The 21,480-nt window shown below is 35.3% G+C and overlaps 2 protein-coding genes across 2 annotated transcripts; both read right to left on the reverse strand.

The window, feature by feature from the left end:
• Window positions 1-15,362: 15,362 nt before the first annotated feature.
• LOC141673672 (uncharacterized) lies at window positions 15,363-16,298 on the reverse strand. The gene has a single exon (XM_074480416.1). The coding sequence runs from the start codon at window positions 16,296-16,298 to the stop codon at window positions 15,363-15,365; it is 936 nt and encodes a 311-aa protein (XP_074336517.1).
• Window positions 16,299-17,396: 1,098 nt separating this feature from the next.
• On the reverse strand, window positions 17,397-18,664 carry LOC141672838 (protein DOG1-like 1). Its single transcript, XM_074479521.1, has one exon. It carries the CDS (start codon window positions 18,349-18,351, stop codon window positions 17,590-17,592), a length of 762 nt encoding a protein of 253 aa, XP_074335622.1. The 5' UTR covers window positions 18,352-18,664; the 3' UTR covers window positions 17,397-17,589.
• Between the last annotated feature and the right edge of the window lie 2,816 nt (window positions 18,665-21,480).

Below are 21,480 nucleotides of genomic sequence, written 5' to 3' on the forward strand. Positions count from 1 at the left end.
TAAGGCAAGGCTGGTTGCAAAAGGATATTCTCAACATGAGGGAATTGATTATGATGAAACATTTGCACCAGTTGCTAGATTGGAAGCTATAAGGATATTTTTGGCTTATGTTGCTCACAAAAACTTTATTGTTTTTCAAATAGATGTGAAAAGTGCTTTTCTCAATGAAGAATTGGAGGAAGAAGTATATTTTGAACAACCTCCAGGCTTTGTAGATCCAAATATCCAGATTATGTCTATAGGCTTGATAAAACACTTTATGGACTTAAGCAAGCTCCTAGAGCATGGTATGAGACTTTAACTCAGTTTCTTCTGGAAAGTGGATTCAACAGAGGAACTATAGACAAAACACTGTTCTACCTCAACCATGGAAAGGACTTACTTCTGGTCCAGATTTATGTTGATGATATCATTTTTGGTTCTACAAATGACAGACTTTGCAAGAAGTTTGCCAAACTGATGCAGTCAAGGTATCAGATGAGTATGATGGGGGAACTTAGCTATTTTCTGGGCCTTCAAGTCAAGCAGAATGAAGAAGGCACTTTTATTTGTCAAACTAAGTACACCAGAAACTTGCTGAAGAAATTTGAAATGCAAGATTGTTCAAGTGCATCCACTCCCATGGCCACTGCAACAAAACTGGACAAGGATACTGGTAAATCAGTAGATATTACAGATTACAGAGGTATGATTGGCTCTCTACTCTATCTAACTGCTAGTAGACCTGATATCATGTATGCTACCTGTCTTTGTGCAAGATTTCAATCAGATCCAAGAGAACCTCACTTAATAGCTGTGAAAAGAATATTCAAGTATCTTAAGGGAACAGCTGATCTGGGATTGTGGTATCCCAGAGAATCAGATTTTAAACTAATAGGTTACTCAGATGCAGATTTTGCAGGTTGCAAAATTGACAGAAAAAGCACAAGTGGAAGCTGCCAATTTTTTGGAGGCAAACTGGTTTCTTGGTTTAGCAAGAAACAAAAGTCAATTTCCACATCAACTGCAGAAGCAGAGTACATTGCTTCAGGAAGCTGCTGTTCACCGATTCTTTGGATGAAGAATCAGTTACTGGATTATGGGTTAACATATTTCAAAATCCCTATTTACTGTGATAATCAAAGTGCTATTGCTATGACAGGTAATCCAGTTCAACACTCAAAGACCAAGCATATCAGCATCAGGTATCACTTCATAAGAGAACATGTGGATGACGGTACAGTGGAATTGCACTTTGTTCCAACAGATCAACAACTAGCAGATATCTTCAGAAAACCACTATGTGAAGCTACTTTTACAAGATTGGTAAATGAACTTGGAATGGTTTCAGGTTCTTTCTTTAAATCTGCTTAGTTTTGTTTTGATGCATCAGACTTTATGATTAGTATTTACAGCAATTACTCTCTTTGTCAATTCTGTGCTTAATTGAAAATTGCTTAAGTACTGAATGTTGTCTGATGTGACTTTCTAAACTCTGATAGTGATATGTCTGTTTGTGTAACTATTCTATCCTATGAGGATACCTGTGCTAGATGCTGACCTAGTAGTCTTTAATAACCTAGGGATTCCATGTTAGAAGTAATTATTTATGTGGAAATCTATTGACACAAGCAAATTCTGATATTGAGCTTAGTTGAGTTTACTTTGTCTATCTTATTACTAAGTCACAAACTAGAATAATGCTTCTCATCTGTTAAGTTCTGATGCTAGTAAATCTGTTGAATGTACTAAATGCTGATAAACTTCACTTATCAAAAGAATAAGAAAAAGAATTAAGGATTAAAATCAGGTACTCCTTTAAGATCTAGAGTAAAAATGTGGAAGGGACGACCCAAGTGCATTGCTGGTATTAAGTAAATATGCATCAGAAAAGTAAAAATATTTTCTTGGTGACTTTTCACACTCTATGATTACTGGAGAAATACTCTGATAATAGTATAAATTCTGATAAGCAGTCGTGACTCACTTACACTGAGAAGCCACTGTACAATGGAATTTAAAAAGATGCACAAAATTAGCACAAAACAAGTGAGGTGGACTCAAGTATGAACTCATTCAATATTAGGTTTCAGAATAATGACAGGTTTTTAGTAAAGTTTTAGTTATGCCTTATTTCTAAGATGTACTGAAGTGAATCAGACTTTACTCTTTGTCTGATATTTAGCTTAATGCACACACTAAACACTCCATATAAATGATGAAAATTACAGTGGTGATCTATGTTATTTTAGATGAACAGTTTATGTATCACATTGCATATATTCTGAGGACAAGTTCTGATTGAACGATCTGATGATTAAGTTCCGAAGAATCTATATCAGAATTTGTTTGAGGAATTACAAAAATAGGCCTTCATTTTTCGAGTTAAGAAATTATGTTCTGATGACTGTTAAGTTCTGATATAAGTCTAAGTTCTGATATTAAACTCTGATCCTTTAACTTGACTTATTTGTGGATAAAATCTAAAAACAGTCTCATTTTAAATCAGAATATGTTTGGGTAGAATAATAACAGTCGATATTATTAGGGATAGTGGAACACGTAATGCACAATTTTTTTTACTTGTTACTTGTGCGCATTAAACCCTGGCTTACACTTCCAATGACTGTTTTTCATCTTCACAAGTCTAGGGAGACGAGGTAGAATTAATTCTACCTGTCAGCATTAAATTCCTTGCGTCTCCTGACATTCTTTTGCCTATATAAACACCCACTTCACATCAGCCTATACATCAATTCTTTTATCACAAACTCACCTTCATTTTCTTTATATCAACAACACCATGGTCAATTACAATATGTTTTTGAACTATGAAACATTCAACATGGAGCTGAGCTGTGAAGCCTGGCAGCAGGAATGGCACGTCACTGCCATTCCTGATGAGATATGGGACTCAGTTCCCCAGGAGGTACTCACCCACCTCCTGTTCTTCTATATGGACTACCATCGCCATCTGGAGCGATTGGAGGAGGAAAGGCGGGAAGCTCTCCGCCAGCAAAAGCGAATCATCAGACTCGCTATTCTGTTTATCGAGAGTAGGAAGAAGAAATAACTTATTTTCTTCTTCCTGTTTTTCTTCATTGTCACCCTTGCCTTGCTTCTTGAGCTAGGACTAAAGCTGTTGATGTTAGGTATAGAAGCTTAGGACAATCTTGTAAAGCTCTGATGTAATTTAAATTTCATGAATGTATTCTCTTGATATATTAATGGAATTTCCTTTTTCTTTGCAAGTTTTTATCTCTGAGATGTTTGTAACTTAAGTGCACTGATAAATCCTGATATATCCATGTTCTGATGACCATTTCTATTTTGATTTAAATTAAGTTCTGATCTTACAATTTCAGTACTTATTTACTTGATTTATTTTGGTCATTCTCATTCTTGAATTTTTCTCAGAATATTGGAGTTGCAGTGAAAAATAATTGAATAAGTGGGAACAGTTTCAATTTTGAATTAAAACTGATTTACCTCATTTAATGGAATAACTGGGTAAGTGGAACGGTTTTTCCTTGAAAAACTGCAAGTGGGTAAGTAATGATTACTGTTTTTCCGTGCCCATTAACTATTCATTATTACTGCATGTCTGACAGGTGTCCAATGGTTATATTTTTTTTTACAAGTATAAGTAAGAGAGAGAGAAGATTATAGAATCTTTTATTTACTTTTACACTTTATCTCTCTTTCTTTGCTTTTACTCTCTCTCATCTTCTGACGTTGGTTTTTCATACAGACATTTTATCAAACACCTAACAGGCACTCTTAAATCTCAATTTTTCTCATAACACCTAAGGATTTAATCATTGATGGAGCTAAGTTTGTTCCAAATAACTATGCTGCAATTCTTGATCATGCTGAAGCTCCGTCTGAGTTGCATTTTGTGCAAGATCTTCTTGCACACAGTGAAATTAGGTATGCATTGACCCAGCCTTCAGTCTTTTCGAGCCAACAAGTTCTGACGTTTTGGCGGACTGGGCACTTTGATAATGGTGGTACACATGGTACTCCCAGTATTGTTTTCGAAGTGGATGATTCTACACATGTGGTAACTCCTGGTACAATTCGTAAGGCCCTCCATTTACCAGAAGGATATACTTTTCCAACCCCGGAGGAATCAGCTCTTCAGGAGTTAATGGCCAGTTTGGGGTATGAGCAGAGTTTGGCTAAGCTTGGGCAGTTGAAACGGGTTCATATCAGGAAGGAATGGAGTTTCTTCTTCGACTGCATCACTAAAGCTTTTGGGAATAAGTGTTCTAACTTTGATGCAATCCCTATAATGAGTCAGCACATCCAGTATGCAATCATTAACCAAACTCATTTCGATTTTGCAAATGCTGTGATAGGTTTCATAGGGGATAGGATGACAAAAGATAGAAATGTAGTTTATTTTGCTAGATTCTGTCAGTTTATATATAACTTTTGCTGTACTAATCCCCCTCAACTAGCCAGTACCTTAATTTCACCATTCAAAATTGCAAAACGAACCTTTAATGACCTGGTAAATGCTGATCTTAAGAAAAGGGTGGTTAGACTTTTACAGATTCCTCAGTCTGTAAAACAGATCTTGGTAAATGCTGATCCTGAAACCTATAGATCTGTTTATTCTGATATCCAACCTACCACCACATCCCAAACACCACAACAACCATTAGAACATACCACTCATACTACTCAACCATCCCTCTGAACATATCTCAAATCATATCTCTCCACTTCACAGACAGCTCAACCCTCATCCTCAGCACCTACTGTGAAGCCTTCATCTTCCAAGCCTAAGAGGACAAAGAATGTTCCTCAAACACCTCAGAAGAGAAGGAGGATTGTTTTGAGAGGTGAATCTGACAGTGAGGAACATGTTTCTACATCAGAACCTGTTGTCAAAGAAGCTGAGAAAGTTCATTCTCAGAAGGATTCTGGAATTGGGGGATCTAAGCTTCTCAAAAGACTTAGGAAAATGACTTCTTCTGAAACTCCCAAGGAATCCCCATCTTCAAAGAGATACAAGAAACAGAGAGCTAAGAGGCCAGTTTCAGATGATGAGGAAGCAACAGCTAAGGAAGGAGATCAGAAATCTCTGATCTCACAAGAAAAGGACTCTGCTCAAGCCACTGCTTCTCCATTAACTACAACTCAGGAAGCTGCTACTGAAATGGTAAACACACCATCTGTGTCTCCTATTCAAAAGACTGTATCTCCTGTTGATCCAGGAACAAGTGCTGAAATTGATATCCAGAACTTGGTTGTGCCTGAAATACTTTAATTAGAAGCTCCAACAACAACTATTCCATCAACAACACCTATTACTGATGCTGCTCAAACTGAAGAATTATCTACTACACCTTCTCTGCATCTAGATGATGATGATCAGAATATAGGTGAGCATCAGGATATAGCTGTTGATCAGAACTTGGAACCAGATCAGCAATTAGAGGATGATGCTGAAGCCTCAATTGCTTCTCATACTGTTGTTTTATCAGAAGATACCGATTCTGTAAGTTCTGATGCTGCAAATGCTGGAGATACTGGTGATGCTGCTCCAAATGCAGATACTGATGAAGCAGGTCCTTCAGGACATGCACCTCAACAAACTGTTCTTAAATCTGAACTAGTTAAGAATTTTGTCATCAGAGAAGCACCAGTGCCTTGGAGTGAAACTCCTGCAGGACAGGAGTGGACTAAGGAATGGAACTCAGTTACCTGTGTTCCATCTGCAAAGAATCTTGTTGAGCACTTGACAAAAGCTGATGAGATGTTAATCACTGATGATTTCAAAACACAACTTAGAGTCACTGCATTGAGTACTAAAAATCTAGAAGGACTTCATTCAACTACTCATGCAGAGATACATAAAATTTAGGAAGAATTAATGAAGCGAGAACAAATTCAGAAGATTAATAAGAAAAAATTCTTCCAACCTACCTTTGACAGAGTTGCTTATATTGAGAAGACTCAAGAGAAACAACAAGCTCAGATTGATGATATTCTGAAAAATCAATCTTCTCAACAATCTCAACTTAATGAAATCCAAGCCTCAGTGGAATTGCTTGTCTCTCTTCTCTTACATGCTGATGCCAAAAAGGGGGAGAAAGTAATTAAGTCCAAATGCAAAACTGATAAGACACTGAAGGGGAAGGATGATGAAAAGGATGATCAAGGAAACCTTGGAATGGGTAGAGGTCATAGTCAAGGTAGAAGTTTCTCATCAAGAAAAGCTGAAATCATAAGTCACAAGACAAGTTCTGATACTGGAAAAAGAATCACTTCTGCTACTGGTAAAATGATAAGTTCTGGTGAACTTTTAGATCTTGATGAAGAAATGTCAAGACAGTTATTTCTTCAAGAAAATCCAGGAATGGACTTGGAGAGTTTAATGGAAGAAGAAGCCAGACTTAAATCAGAAAAAGTCAAGTCTAAATATGAAGCTTCTGGTAAAAAGAAACTTCCAAAACTCAAAGGCATTGTGATAAAAGAAAGGACAAATACTGAAGCAACCATGGCTAAATCACAACCGCGGATAGATCCATGGTCCAAGGGAAAAGAAAAAGTTGGTGAACCTATCAAGGTTTATGTGCCTCCTGTGAATGAAGAAATTACTGATGAAGATGCAGATCTTGCTCTGACTTCAAGAAAAGTTTTTAAGACAACCTCTGACATGGCTCAAGTTGTTAAATGTCAAGAGATAGTAAGTTCTGATATTTCAAAGAAACAAGTAACCTCTGACATAACTCAAGTTAACTTGATATCATAAGATAAATCAAAGACACTCCTACCAGGATTCACTAAAGCAAAACAGACTCAACCTTTGAAGACTGCTGCAAGTGGTTTTGAAGCAAGAGTGGTTACTGGAAAGGAAGCAAGAGATAAAACTGGATTGGGAAGTGTTGATGAAAGAAGAATACAAAACACTACCAATGATCCAACTTCCTTGAGTGAACCAGGTATTGGAGCAACTCCTGAGAGATTGAATCAACTGGAATCTGTACAAATGGTTTACCATACCTACTTGAAAGAACACATCTTGTTGTACTTCATGACAGATGGTAGGGTTTATCATATAAGGGAAAATGCCATTCCACTGAAGTATTTTGAAGAACTCGAGCATGTATTATTCTTACTTCAAGTGAATGACAGAATAACTGAAAGTGCTGCAAACTATTTGAAGAATCAGATTCAGAGACAGAAAAGGCTTTATTCTGTTAAGTCTGACAGCACATATCTTCCAAAGTACAGAGATCACAAGAGTGATATAGTTGAAATGAAGCCCAACACTGCTAAGTTATAACTACCTTTCTGGTTTACAGGGCCGTGGAATTCAATCTTGAGTCTGATAAGGCATATTTGATCAGACTGGATCAGGATATAAGAAAAGCTAGAATTAATGATCTCAGGGCTGCAATCTTTCAAATTGGTGAAGATACTGCAGAGCTTAAAGATGCTAAAAGGAGGATGATTGATGAACTCAGATATGCTGAGAGATGTTTGTTGAAGAACTATCTCAGAACAACTCCTGACATCAGAGAGATCAGAAGATCAAGCCAAGTCAAGATCTACAACTACTTAAATTCTGATATGAATACAGACTGAAGTTGTTATCAGATGTTAAAGATTGGTAAAGCTTTAAGGACAGTAAGTTATAGTTATCTAGTCTAATTCTCATGCATTTGTACTTAATGTTTTTGACATCATCAAATATCTGTTAAACTTGTATATTATGCTAATTTACAAGTTGGGGGAGATTGTTAGATATATTTGATAATGTCATGGCTAATATGATTTATGTCTAGTTTTCAGATCTTACTTAAACAGGATAAATCAGTACTTACTGGAAGTCAGGACTTAAGAATAGCAGTACTTATATTATCAGGAGATAATCATCAGAAGATAGATATCAGAACTTAAGTACTGAAGGACGTTCAAATAAGGACAGCAGCTGATTAAAGGAAAGAAGATCGAGACAAACATAAGAAGAGATATGCTTAAAGAAGGAATTCTATGAAGAATAAAATACTTGGAAGAAAAGATATCTGATTGATATATTTTAGGAAGCAGAATTATATTCCATATCAATTAGCAATTATCTTGTAACTGTGTAGTATATAAACACAAACATAGGGTTTACACTATAAGTGTTATCATATTCGAGAAGATTATTCATTGTAACCCTAGCAGCTCTCGTGATATTTGTTCATCACTGAAAGGTAACAGTTCCATACTGTAACAGAGTTTATTATTTCAATAAAGTTTGTTTTCTGTTACTTGAGTTATTAAAGTTCGATTTGATTATACTATACACTGTATTCACCCCCTCTACAGTGTGTGTGTGACCTAACAAGAAAGTTACTAAGGGTTGGATCAATAAGTTTATCAATAACAAGTTCACAAGATCAATGACAGGGAATCTCAAAATCAATAACATGGGTTCATTATTTTAACAGTTCAATACTCTTCTTGGCACGAACAATATCCTCTCTATAACCATTTACACAAGTAAATAGAGTTACTTGCCTGAATTCGCTTTCCTGAAGGTTGAACTACTGCCACCTAGTATATCATTCATTTTCCTAGCCTGAATGTCCTCACGCTCTAAATCTACAATCCAAAACCAAAACGTTAATTAGTTTCTCAACTCTCGTTCCTGGAACGTTCACTCAATACGATAGCTCGATTATACTCTTGACTAGAACTATACGAGTATAGTTTATACACACATGCACATAGTGCATAACACATTCTTTTCTCATAGCCTTTATACCTTTATATACTCAATAATCAACTTATACTTGCTTTAATCTCGACTATTCTTCAAATCAAACTAGTATAACTCATACGAGTACACGATTCATTCACAACTAAATCTTTACGGCCATAAATATCACTTATAGCTTTTAAAATCAATCAACTTAGTTCCCTTTTCTTTTATTCCTTAATTCGAACCACATGCCACAATTAAACAAACAAATCCATAGATATTCACATATAAACATCCAATCACTCTTTTGATTATCAAAAACCAAGTTTTGACTTTAAGTTCATATGGCCTATTCGGCCTTATTGCAAATACCAACCACAAAATCAATCAAATACTCACTTAGTTCACATAAACACATAACTCATTCAAAAACCTTTAAAGAATCAATTTTCTTTCTTTTAATCATCAAAATTCGAACCATAACCATATATATATATAATCAAATTTCTCAAAAATTACACCATGCAACTTTAGTTCTAGCATAATCCAACATTTAAACTAGCACCATTTTCTTTATTAACAAAATTCGAACCAAATCACATATATATGCTTACATGTAATTCAAGATCATCTCTTAATTAAATCAAACACTCATTTTATTCATAAATTTTGAATTACACATCAAAACATCACTTAGTGACTCAAACCCTAATCAAATTTTCCAATTAAACATGCATGCATTCACTTAGCATCAAATCAATCTCTTTTAGACCCATTTTTCATTCGGCTATAACCATAAATCATAACTCAAGAACCAAACAATGACATGCATCACTAATTTTCTTTTAAACCAACATGCAATCTCATTTATTACTAATTAAACTTAGTTTACACCAATATCAAGTCACAAAATCCAATTCCCTTTTTATTAGTACAAAAGCCGAACCAAAACCTCAACATGCAACCCTCAAATTTTGATTTCTCAAGCATCCAATCAACTACACAAGTCCAAATACTTTTAAAGCAATCATAAAAATCCTTTTATCAATCAATACACTTAAATTTCAAAAGAAATATAAAACCCTATTTGAACTTTTCAAGAAACCAAGACATGCAAATGCTACATACAAGTTTTAAAGTACATAAAGCTCAAAAATCACATTATTTCAACTAGCACATCATTTTCTTAAAATCCCACCGGCTCTCCTTGGAATCATGGCCGGTGGTGGTCGAACTTAAGAGTGCCCATAACGGTTCTCCTCTTGAGTTTTAAACCATAAAATCACTTTAAACTTCTCTTATGATCATATATCAAGAAATCACATTTCTTTGAACACAACCATGGAGATGGAACTATGAAACTTATATAAACACTTACATGCAAGTGGTGTTTGAGTAGAATATCGAAAATAGATACTATGGATGGTAAAATCTTTGAATTTGGATGAGTATTTGTTGTTGCATGCAAGAGAGAGAAGAGAGATGGAGAGAGAGCCGAGAGAGAGAAGAGTGATCGAGAGAGAGGGAGAAAGAAAGAGAGGGAGAGAGGGGTGCTCACGGGAAAGAAAAGAAAGAGGGGGGGGGGGAATGCGCTTGTATTTGTATTAGGGGGCAAGGGTAGTTTGGTAATTTATTAATTCCCCTTTTGATTTGATTTACTCTCTCTTTTTACTCCAATAAAATAGAAATTGAATATTAAATATATCTCTCTCATAAAATTGAAAATTATTGCGAATGATAATTTTAAGACGTAGATCTCGAAATTAGCTTTCCAACCATTACTCATAATAAACTTTTGAGTGTACGGTTGATTTTATATGATTTTTACAAGTTCACGCTAAAAATAGCATTTTGACACATAAAAATCATTTTAAAACGCAAAGGTCATAAAATAAATTCGTCTATCATTTTTAGAAAGTCTCTAGGACTATTTTGAAGATAACAAAACAAATCTCATGCCTTTACCTTACTCAGATAATTTAATAGGAATGTGCAAAGGTTAAATAAACCTTATTTAAATCAAATAATTCCCTTAAATCCGTAAAAATATTAACAGATCACGTAATCACGCATACAGATAAGCAAGAACATATACTCACATATCACAACTCATGTCTGATCATAAAATTTTTCCCTTTTTATTATTATTATTATTATTATTCCTCTTTACGCGTACCGGGTCACGTTCTGCCTGATGGCCCGACGCTCAGCGTTTTAAATATCTTTACCAATCGACACGTCACTAGAACGCAATATTTTACTTAAACATTCATTTTACATAATAACACATAATTCACATTTTAAATACTTTAATCCCTTTTTAGGACGGGTTCTGTTCTACTTGACGGCCCGACAACACAGCTTAACTCCTAAGCTGACTCTTTAAATTGGAACGCTTCTATTTACGCTCCCAGATACTAATGTACAACAAAGACAATCAATCGTCACTTAATCATATAATTTATAATCACGGCACATAAATCACAATTTATTCACTTAATTACGTCACAAAATTCTCAGTCGTCACAGTTCAATCTAGCAATTGACTAAACAAGGTAACCTATCAATCTCATGAGCTACCCTATTAGCTTGATTCCTAACATGATGAATAGAATTGTTCGTCAACTCCTGCAGGAGCATTTTGCATTACATTGCATGAATGATTTGCTAGGATCTGTATGAATGTGCACACCAAGTACACACCAAGTTTGATACATAAGCAGTATACTAGTTGATTTAGGTATTAAAACTTCTTGAAAGTTGAAATAGAAACTAAAGTGTTTGTTTAATCAATATTTTTATTCAAGGAACTTGATCATCTTGAACAGATGCTAGGATGAGGACAGTTAAGGGAGTTAGGAAGCTTACTGTCTCAAATACATTTATAAGTTTATTTTTTTTGACTAATTAATATGACTTGTAACCTTACAATTGAGTATCTGTTTTAAGATATTCTCGGGTTGAGCCAGAGTCGAAAATGGGACGATAGAGGATAAGCCCTAACCACTTGGGCTATCTAATTCTGCTCAATACATGCATTAGTTGATCACACCACTCCCAAGTTCAGTTTAATTGGAAATGCTATATTTTTTGCGGTTGACTACAATGCAAAGTATACAGCTTGCAAGTCAGTTACATATGCATTGCTTTTGTAAATTAAGATACTCAACAAAATGTTTTGTTTTTCATGATTGATATTTAAAGACATTTGAACATTGTGCAAGTGATAACAATGAAAAGATAGTATGAGAGAATGTGCCAAACTGTATTTCACTCAATAATGGAATACAGACATTGAGTCCAAAAACCCTGAATATCAGGTCCTTTTAATCTCTCAAAATACCAGTACTACTAACAAGCTAGAAAGGAAAAGACTACAATGCCCTATACCAGAAGAACTGTAGATACCTGGACACTACTAACAGTAAGATAAAGACATGGTCCCAACATTACACTAAGACAAACACATCAACAATAATACACACTGCCACGATGCATATTACATTGCTGGTTTATTGAAACTAAACAAGATTAACTAAGAATAACTTCAATACTCCCCCTCAAGTAGAGTGGAGGTTGAAGCCGAGACTCCAATCTTGCGAAGAAGGAAATTGTGTTGCTTTACTAGGAGAGGCTTTGTGAGAACGTCTGCAAGTTGAAGATGAGATGACACATGAGTCGTCGTAATTACGCCTTCACTGATCTTGTCTCTAATAAAATGGTAGTCGATTTCAATATGTTTGGTTCATTCATGGAGGACCGGGTTTGCTGCAATGGACAATGCTGCTTGATTATCACTTTTAATGATTGTTGGAGGTAAGTCTGATAATCTCATGAGGATCCCTTGTGCCAGGTTATTGAGCAAGTACCTCAAAATTCATTTTGCTGCTTGCATGTGCACCGTTGTGGGCTTCTACATATATTGTGCCAGGTTATGTACCGGGAAAGAGAGATTAGGTCGTGTCAATGTCAAGTAAATCAATTTCCCAAGCAGCTTTTGATACCCTTGTGGGTTTGATAGCAGCTCTCCTTTATCTGCTGTAATGGTCATATGAGAATCCATCGGTAGCTTCAATGGGCTCGAGTTGGTCATGCCAAACTCCCTGAGTAAGTCTGTCACATACTTTCTTTGAGAGATAAAAAAACCCATCTTTATTTCTGTCTATCTCCAAGCCTAAAAAGTAGCTCACAGGCCTCATGTCTTTCATGTTGAAATGATTCGAGAGAACTTTCTTCAGGTCACTGATTGAATTCATGCAATTTCCCGATATCAACAAATCATCCACATAGATTAACACCAAAGTAATGGATTCCTTGGAGACCTTTGAGTATAAACTATAATCGGTTTTTGAATGTTTGAACCCAATAGACTGCAATATCATAGACAGCTTATAATGCCACCTCCTCGAGGTCTGACGTAATGCATATAGAGCCTTTTATTAACCTACATACAAGTTGAGTTTCTTGACTCATCTCAGACATCCCAGCTTCACTGATTCTGCTACCATAACCTCGATATCCTTGCGGCATGGTCATGTAAACAATCTCTTCTAATTCCCCATTCAGAAAAGCATTAGATACATCCAATTGATGGACAAACCAGTCCTTCATCGCAGCCATAGCCAAAATAGCATGCACCGTTGTCATTTTTGCTACTGGCGCGAAAGTTTTAACATAATCAAATCCATATTTATGCTTGTAGCCTAGTATCACCAAGTGAGCCTTATACTTGTCTATTGATCCATCTGGCTTGAAATTGGTTTTAAAAATCCATTTGTTGCCTATTGCCAATCTGTTGGGAGGTAAGACTGTTACTTCCCATGTGTTGTTCTTCTCCAATATGTCCAGTTCTTCGTTCATGGCTTTAATCCAATGTGTTTGTTTGACAGCTTGGTGAAAATGCACTGGATCACTTTAATGGATTATAGTTGCTAAGAAGCATTTGAAATCAGGGCTGACTTGTTGCGAGGTGATTGCAGCTGCACTCATGGCTATGTGCTTTTGAGTTGTCACAAAATCACTCATCTAGGCAGGCTGGTTATGTAACCTTGTGGATTTTCTCAGTTCTTGATGCTCTGTCTCTCGACCACCTTTATCTTCTTCATCACTCTCTTCACTTTGATTTTCCTGAGTTCCCCCTTCTTCGTGATTTATCGAATTTTCCGGAAGCTCTTCTATATCATCAACCAATATGTTATCATCATATTTTGCCTCAACATTCAACAGCAACGAGGTTGGAAGTGGTTTCATGTATTGCTTATCAGCGTTTTTATTCATAGGAAAGATTTCCTCATGAAACACCACGTTCCTTGACACAAATGACTGCATATTCGAGAGGTTAAGTAGACGATAACCCTTTGTACCACTAGGGTATCCTATGAAGCAAGATGCAATTCCTCTGGGCACAAATTTATCACTGCCATGGTTGTTATTGTATGCAAACGCCAAACAACCAAATATTTTGAGGTGCCCATAATCCACTTTCTCTTTAAGCAACTTCACGTAAGGAATTTCAAAGTTTAGAGGTGCATTTGGTAACCGATTTATGATATAAACGGCTGTTAAAACACATTTACCCCAGAAAGATAGGGATAAACCTGATTGAAATCGGAGTGCTCTTGCTACTTCAAATACTTGTCTATGCTTGCGTTCCACCCTCACATTTTGCTGGGGCATGTATGGGCAGGATTTTTGATGCACTATTCCTCGTTTGGTGAAGTAATCCACACAAGCTTTATCCGCAAATTCAAGCACGTTGTCTGATCTCACCACTCTTATTTTCCCTTCAAAATGAGTTCCCACATATTCTTCAAACTTCATCATTATGTTTAAATAATCTGATTTTCTTTCCAGCAGGCAGACCCATGTCATTCTTGTGTTATCATCCACCAATGTTAAGAAAAATCTGAACTTTCCTCTTGTGTTGACTCTATACGGACCCCAAATATCTATATGGATTAAATCAAACGGTTTAGTTGCATGTGACTCGCTGGGAGAGAATGCAAGTCTTGTCATTTTTGCAAGTGGGCAAGTTATGCACACTTGTTCCTTTTGTTGAGAAAGGAACGGTTTGACTTGTGCTATGTGCTTTATTTTAGAAAAAGCTGCATGCCCCAACCTTTGGTGCCAAATAGCATATTGATTGCCAGCTTTCTTTTTTTTCAGTGTTGTCAAGAACTTCATTTCTGATAACTTCATCCCATTCATGGCTACTCCTTTGTTAAAGAATTTTTCATTTTTTAAGTAATACAACCCCTGTTTCATCTCACCAACTCCCCGCACATGCTTTGTGACAACGTCTGTGATCACACATTTATTTGGCTGAAACATCACTTCACATCTTCCATCTTGGGCTAACTTGTGTATTGAGAGCAGATTGTGGTTGAACTGGGGCACATATAAGACATTATTGAGTTTTAAACCATTTTCAAGAACCACATCCCCTACATGAGTGATCAATGTCGTTGCTCCAGTTGGCAATGTGATGGTATAACTATCAGGAGCATGTTTCACATTAATCAAATTCTTCAGGGACGACATCATGTAGTCCGAAGCTCCCGAATCAATTATCCAACCTTTATTCTCCAATTTTTTCACATCATTCTTGTGTGCCATGCCTGAAAATCCGAGGTCTATTTCCTCATCAGTCTCGGATCCTCCTTGGTCTGAAGTGTCTTTATGAATCAACTTCAAAAGTTGTTCCAGTTGTCGAGACGTGACTGTTATGGATTGTTAAAACATTATTTGCCATTCTTGAGCTTTCTCCTTTGTTTCCTGACCACTTCCCAACATTTGATCTTTGATTCAGATTCAGTTTGTGTTTGGAATGCCATTTTGGGTAGTTTCCTGTGACTTCCCAACACTTGTCAGTTGGGTACCCTTTTCTACCACATGAAGAACATATCGGAACCTTATCTTTACTACCCCTGCTGTACATGGCTATCATATCATTATCACCAATCCCAACATGTGATAAAACCTCCTTTTGAGACTCTTCTTGTAACACTGCTGCACATGCCACTTCAACTGTAGGTAATGGGGCCATCATCAACAGTTGACTTCTCTGCGCCCCATACGCCTCATCTAACCCATTCAAAAATTGAAACAATTTCGATACTTGTTTCATGACCTCAACGGCACTAAACAACTTGTTAATCTCTGGTGTCATAGCAGTTACAGTTGGTAGTACGTTCATTGAGTCTATTTCTTCCCATAAACTACTCAAGCTGGTGAAATACTCGCTTACTTTCATCCCATTTTGTTTAGAATTAAAAAGATCTCTATTCAACTTGTACTTTCTTGATCCATTTGTTAAAGAAAATCTTTTTTCAAGTTGCTTCCATATGTCACTAGCATTATTAATAAACAAGACTGAAGATTTAATGTTATCAGATACGTTATTGTGGATCCAAGAAATTACCATATTATTACATGTGTCCCATTGGCTTGCTTCTACAGCATCTGTGGCACTCCTTATGACTGATCCATCAAAAAACCCATATTTTCTCTTTGCTGATAGCTGGATCTCAAAGGTTCTCTTCCAGGTCCTGTAATCTGCAGCTCCTTGCAACTTTGTCACACTTATTGATAGTGGACCATCAGAGGGATGCATGAATAAAGGGCTTTGTAGGTCTGTTATAGACACCCTATTGGTAGCAATCAGTAGATCTGAAAACAGTGTTTACAAAAGAACAACTCACACTTTATCCAGACTCGCACACACTGAATGACTTCTAAACAATGTTTTAGAATCTCACCAAACAACACTCTTTTCAAAAACTAAAATATATCAAATACTTGCTCTGATACCATAAAGACATTTGAACATTGTGCAATTGATAACAATGAAATGATAGTATGAGAGAATCTGTCAAACTGTATTTCACTCAATAATGGAATACACACGTTGAGTCCAAAAACCCTGAATATCAGGTCCTTTTAATCTCTCAGAATACCAGTACTACTAACAAACTAAAAAGGAAAAGACTACAATGCCCTCTACCAGAACAGCTGTAGATACTTGTACACTAGTAACAATAAGACAAAGACATGGTCCCAACATTACACTAAAACAGACACATCAACAATAATACACACCGGCACGATGCATATTACATTGCTGGTTTATTGAAACTAAACAGGATTAACTAAGAATAACTTCAATAATATTCCTATATTCGTTAAGCTTTCAGATTACCCAGATGATTTTTGGATAGATATATTGTAGAAGTCAAGTGTCTTTATGTAAGAACAAATAAGAGCATTCTGAATTGCAGCTACTTGCTAATACTTCAGCATGTGTTTACAGTTTTCGAATCTGGTTGCTTGAGGTCATTTCAGACAAGCTCCGTTTCTCAAAAGAACAGGGGGCTCTTGTACTCCAGGCAACTTTCAGAAATATTGCACTTTGTTTGACTTGTATCATTACCATATTTTGAAGCTAAGCAAGTCACCTTACATTTCCGCGCTTCTGAATACCTGAAGAACAAGCAATGTTATGTGCTGCAAGTTGGGTTTGCTAAACTGTCTGGTGTATAAATCTATTTTGCTAAAACTTCCAAGGTGCCTTGGCACCCTAGCTAGTTGCAGGATCAAATCCAACTTAGTTTTGACGGAACGCAGTTCGCCTTCCATCAATTTGGTTACGGTTGAGGCAGTTAGGTCTGTCATTCTATATTGACAGATGAAAACAATAAGCAAGACCTTGCCATGTTAAATATGTAACCATATATATCGTCATGGCCACATGTGCCAAACTAAGATAACAGAAACTATACCCTACTACATATAACATTATTGATTATTGGACTCAACTACTTAACAACTTTTACAAAATTCAAGTGCTTGGCAATTTGAGAGGAAAAAAAACATGAAATGCAGTAAACATGATCTTCTCCGGATGATTAGATATATCCATTTTGCGAAGAGCTAGCGTGGTTGGCATTGTCTTGCTGCAACCCCCAATTTCGGATGGATAAGCACAGCTTCTTTTCATGAGCAAAAAATTGCAGGCCTTGAAGTGGTGTCAATATGCTTATGATCTCCTTGAGCGTCTCAAGCCTCAATGCATCAGCTTCCTTCAACAAACAAGCCATATCCTCCTGATTCTTCTGTAGGACAATATTCACTTGGCCATTTAGCTCGCAAGGCTCTTTGTATTTGCTTAAAACCTCCACAATTGGACTGTCCGACATTTCGGCTTGCAGGCTTGCTTTCAAACCCGACAGCTTATCTTCTTTTACTGTAGTTTTCTTGTGTAACTCTTCAATCTTCAGAAACTGTTGCGATGAAAGCTCCCCGAAATCTGGTGCATCTCCGTCAAGAAACCGAGCAAGTTGTGACTCGATGTCTAGCCCACAGAGTGCATAAACGAGACGAACATATGAAGACGGCAAGCATCCGCCAATCCACATCAAAGATTTCTCCAGGGTGGTGCACCAAGTGGGTGCAAAATAGGCCAATGCATTTTGGGGAGCCAGCGAGCTTCTCTTTTCGACATAATCTCCATAACCCCCGAGAATGTTATCGATGAGTTGCTTCAACTGCGCATTATCATTAGTCAAGTTCAGGGTTTGTGCACTCACAATTTTGGAGAGCTCATGTTGTTGCAGGTCCATGTATTCCTCAAAGCAGGCTTGGGGGAGGTCTTTTTGTCTGTGTGCCATTTTGTTGTGAACTTGATCCTATTGTGAAACTGAACTACTATATAGAAAAATATCTAGCATGGGACAACAATAATTAAAAACCCTATATAAAATTAAAGGCCGAGAGTTTAGATTAGGCAAGTTGTAGATGTAGTGTAGCACGAGATGGCATGTGTATGTATCAGATATTTGTGAGAGCGAGTGATGGTGCATCACGAGGAATAACATCATCACGCAAAAAAGTGTTTGTTTTGGGGAAAACATTTTAAGGGTTATTATCGGAACAATGGACGTATCTGTGGAGTCAACTGCACTACTTATTGCTGATTTTATTAACCCTGCACAACTTATTGCTAAAGAAAGTTTGTAAAATTGATGTTTTGGGGCTATATCCGTCTTCTAACGATGCTTCGACGTCTTCAACTCGTTACAGTCGCATGGCACCTTTGAGTATGTACATGCAAATTTCAAAATTTTGGCAACTGCCTTAAAAATGATTTAGGAAACAATTTTACTATATAAAATGTAATGCAAATTTATCCATTGTTAATTTTAAGTCAAATATGAGAGTATGCGGAAAAAATACTCAAAATATATCAATTTTTGATTTCAATTATCCAAAATATCGATTGACGATATTGTCTGTCCCAAATACTGACATAATTGAATGCGTATTTAATTTTTAAAATCTTAACAAATAATAGCATACGTATTTCTTCAAATTTTTGTAAGGTATGTATGACTACTAACATGCGTATGCCAACAAATTAAAACTTTGTTAAAATTTTAGAACTCGAATACATATATTTCACATACGTATTTCGGGAATATTGTGAACGAATACTTGAGCCAATCAATATTTTGGACAGTTGACTCTCAAATAGTGAGTATTTTAATTTTCACCCAAATACAGAAGAGTAAGGATAATAAGTTATTTTATTTGTAAGAAACTTTATTCTCAGTTAATTTTTTTTTTTTTGAACTTTTAATGTTCACGGAACGTTCTGCAGTCCTACACAAAGAAAGCAAGTTAACCCATTAACTCTGAGAACTTATGAAATTTATTAAAAATCTGTTTTAGCTAAAATATTTAATTGAATAACTTAAGTTAGAATTTAAAATTATAAACTTATTTCTTATTCTAAATTTCATAATATAAAACAAATTTGTTTAACAAAAGTTTATATTACGATCTAAAATATTTAGTCTCAATTAAGATCAAAATTCTAAATTTGATTTCACCACTTTTGGTTTCACTATTTTGATTCATACTCTTCTTATAATTTTACTCTCGTATGTTTTACAATTCTACTATTCTTTTCCTTTTTAAATGACACACAAATATTAATTTTGATTTCCTTCTAATTCTACACATCTTATAATTTTATTTCGGTATGTCTTATAATTCTACTAATTTTATGTCTTATAATTCTATATATATATTGACTTTAGACTTTTGGATTCCTAATTCCATATACAAGCGAAATGTCGGGCAACATACTACTATTTGAATATATATATTATTTTTACCCTTTCGGTTCCTATATATTCTAAATATAGTTATTGAAATATAATAATAATAAGGCGACCACTATATGCACTTTATTAATAGGGAAACTACTATTTTTATGGAACAAAATAACATGAGAAAAATAAATTTTAGTTATAATTATATAATATAATTTAATTGATTACATCAGGTTTGGACCTTTACAAATTATATAAATTTATACATGATTTATTTATTTTATTTCAGTTTTTTTTTAAATTTCACTCGGGTTTAAATCTCTATAATTATAATATTATATATTTTTATCCTATTTTCAAATTTAATACTCAACTACATTATTTTTAATTTTGTGTAGCTACATAGTTGACATCATATATATAATCCATCAAAGTGAAAGTTCTGTGAATATAAACTCTATAAAGTATAATGTAACGTAATATATAACCGAGAAAGTATAACTCAACATGAAAAAAAGACAGGTAAATAATATTAATTATGAAACACAGAAATTCAGAAGAAAGAAGATTCGATAAATATAAAGAATCAAACATGAAATTAAAGTTCCAAATTTGTAACCAAGTCATGAAAAGAAGTTCATTTCTATGTTCAAGTCTCTGCAAAGTATAAAATGTCAAAGAATTTTCAACGATAAAGAAATGTATTGGTTTTAGTATTGAAGCTCAGGAATTCTGGTGAAGTGAAACAATGAAGCAGTCTGAAGATGTTAAACAACTAAAGAATTAATTGATCAAAAAGTTCAATTCTATGTTAGTCGTTTGTGAATCAGACCAGTGCATTAGGCGTCAACATATCAAGAATGGATGCATTGATTATTTTTAGAAGAAAATTATTTATTAAAACAAGATTTTGGATGTAAACAAAAGAGCAGGAAACATTTTTGAGTTAGAAATAGTTGATATCGACATATGAAATCAGAGGAGGCAAAGAACCATAATCACTGTCAACATCTAGAATTTAAGGAGTTAAGGGACCTTGACTCGTGTCGACATCTGACCAAGCTCTTGCTTCATATCGACAGCTGACACAGGCCTTAGTCCTATTCGATGTCTAGACTTCAAAGCTAAGGTTTATGTCGACTTCTGAAAATTCAAGACCAGATCTTTTTCGATGTCTGAAAATCATATGAAAAGTCCATGTCGACATCTGTAATCCAAGTTCATGGTTCCTGTCGACATGTGACTCTTGTCGACATCTAAGACTTGGTAATTCAGCTTAAATCAGTTGTGAAGCAATTTGTAACATGTGGAGTAGGAGATGCCACATGTCCTATGAAATTGAAGTCTACATAAAAGCAAATGAATGTAGTGAATTATTTATTCATCTTTCTCAGCATCCAACTGCAATATACAAGAGCCCATTGAATACTATTTATTAAGCTTGTATTTTGTAGTGTTATGCTAACGAATTTAATACATATTTTAATCATAATTTAGAATTAATCTATCTAATAACATTATTTAATATGATATTTAAATTTAGGCTTGTGCACGGGTTATCAACTAGTAATTATAAAAGCGATATTATTTGTAAATAAAAGCCTAGATATAATTATATACAAATAATTTTAATAAACGATTCTTGACACAAATTCACTTTTCCTATGTTTTTTTTCTAATATG

The sequence above is a fragment of the Apium graveolens genome, chromosome 7 (genome assembly GCF_009905375.1).
Source record: "Apium graveolens cultivar Ventura chromosome 7, ASM990537v1, whole genome shotgun sequence".
NCBI lineage: Eukaryota > Viridiplantae > Streptophyta > Magnoliopsida > Apiales > Apiaceae > Apium > Apium graveolens.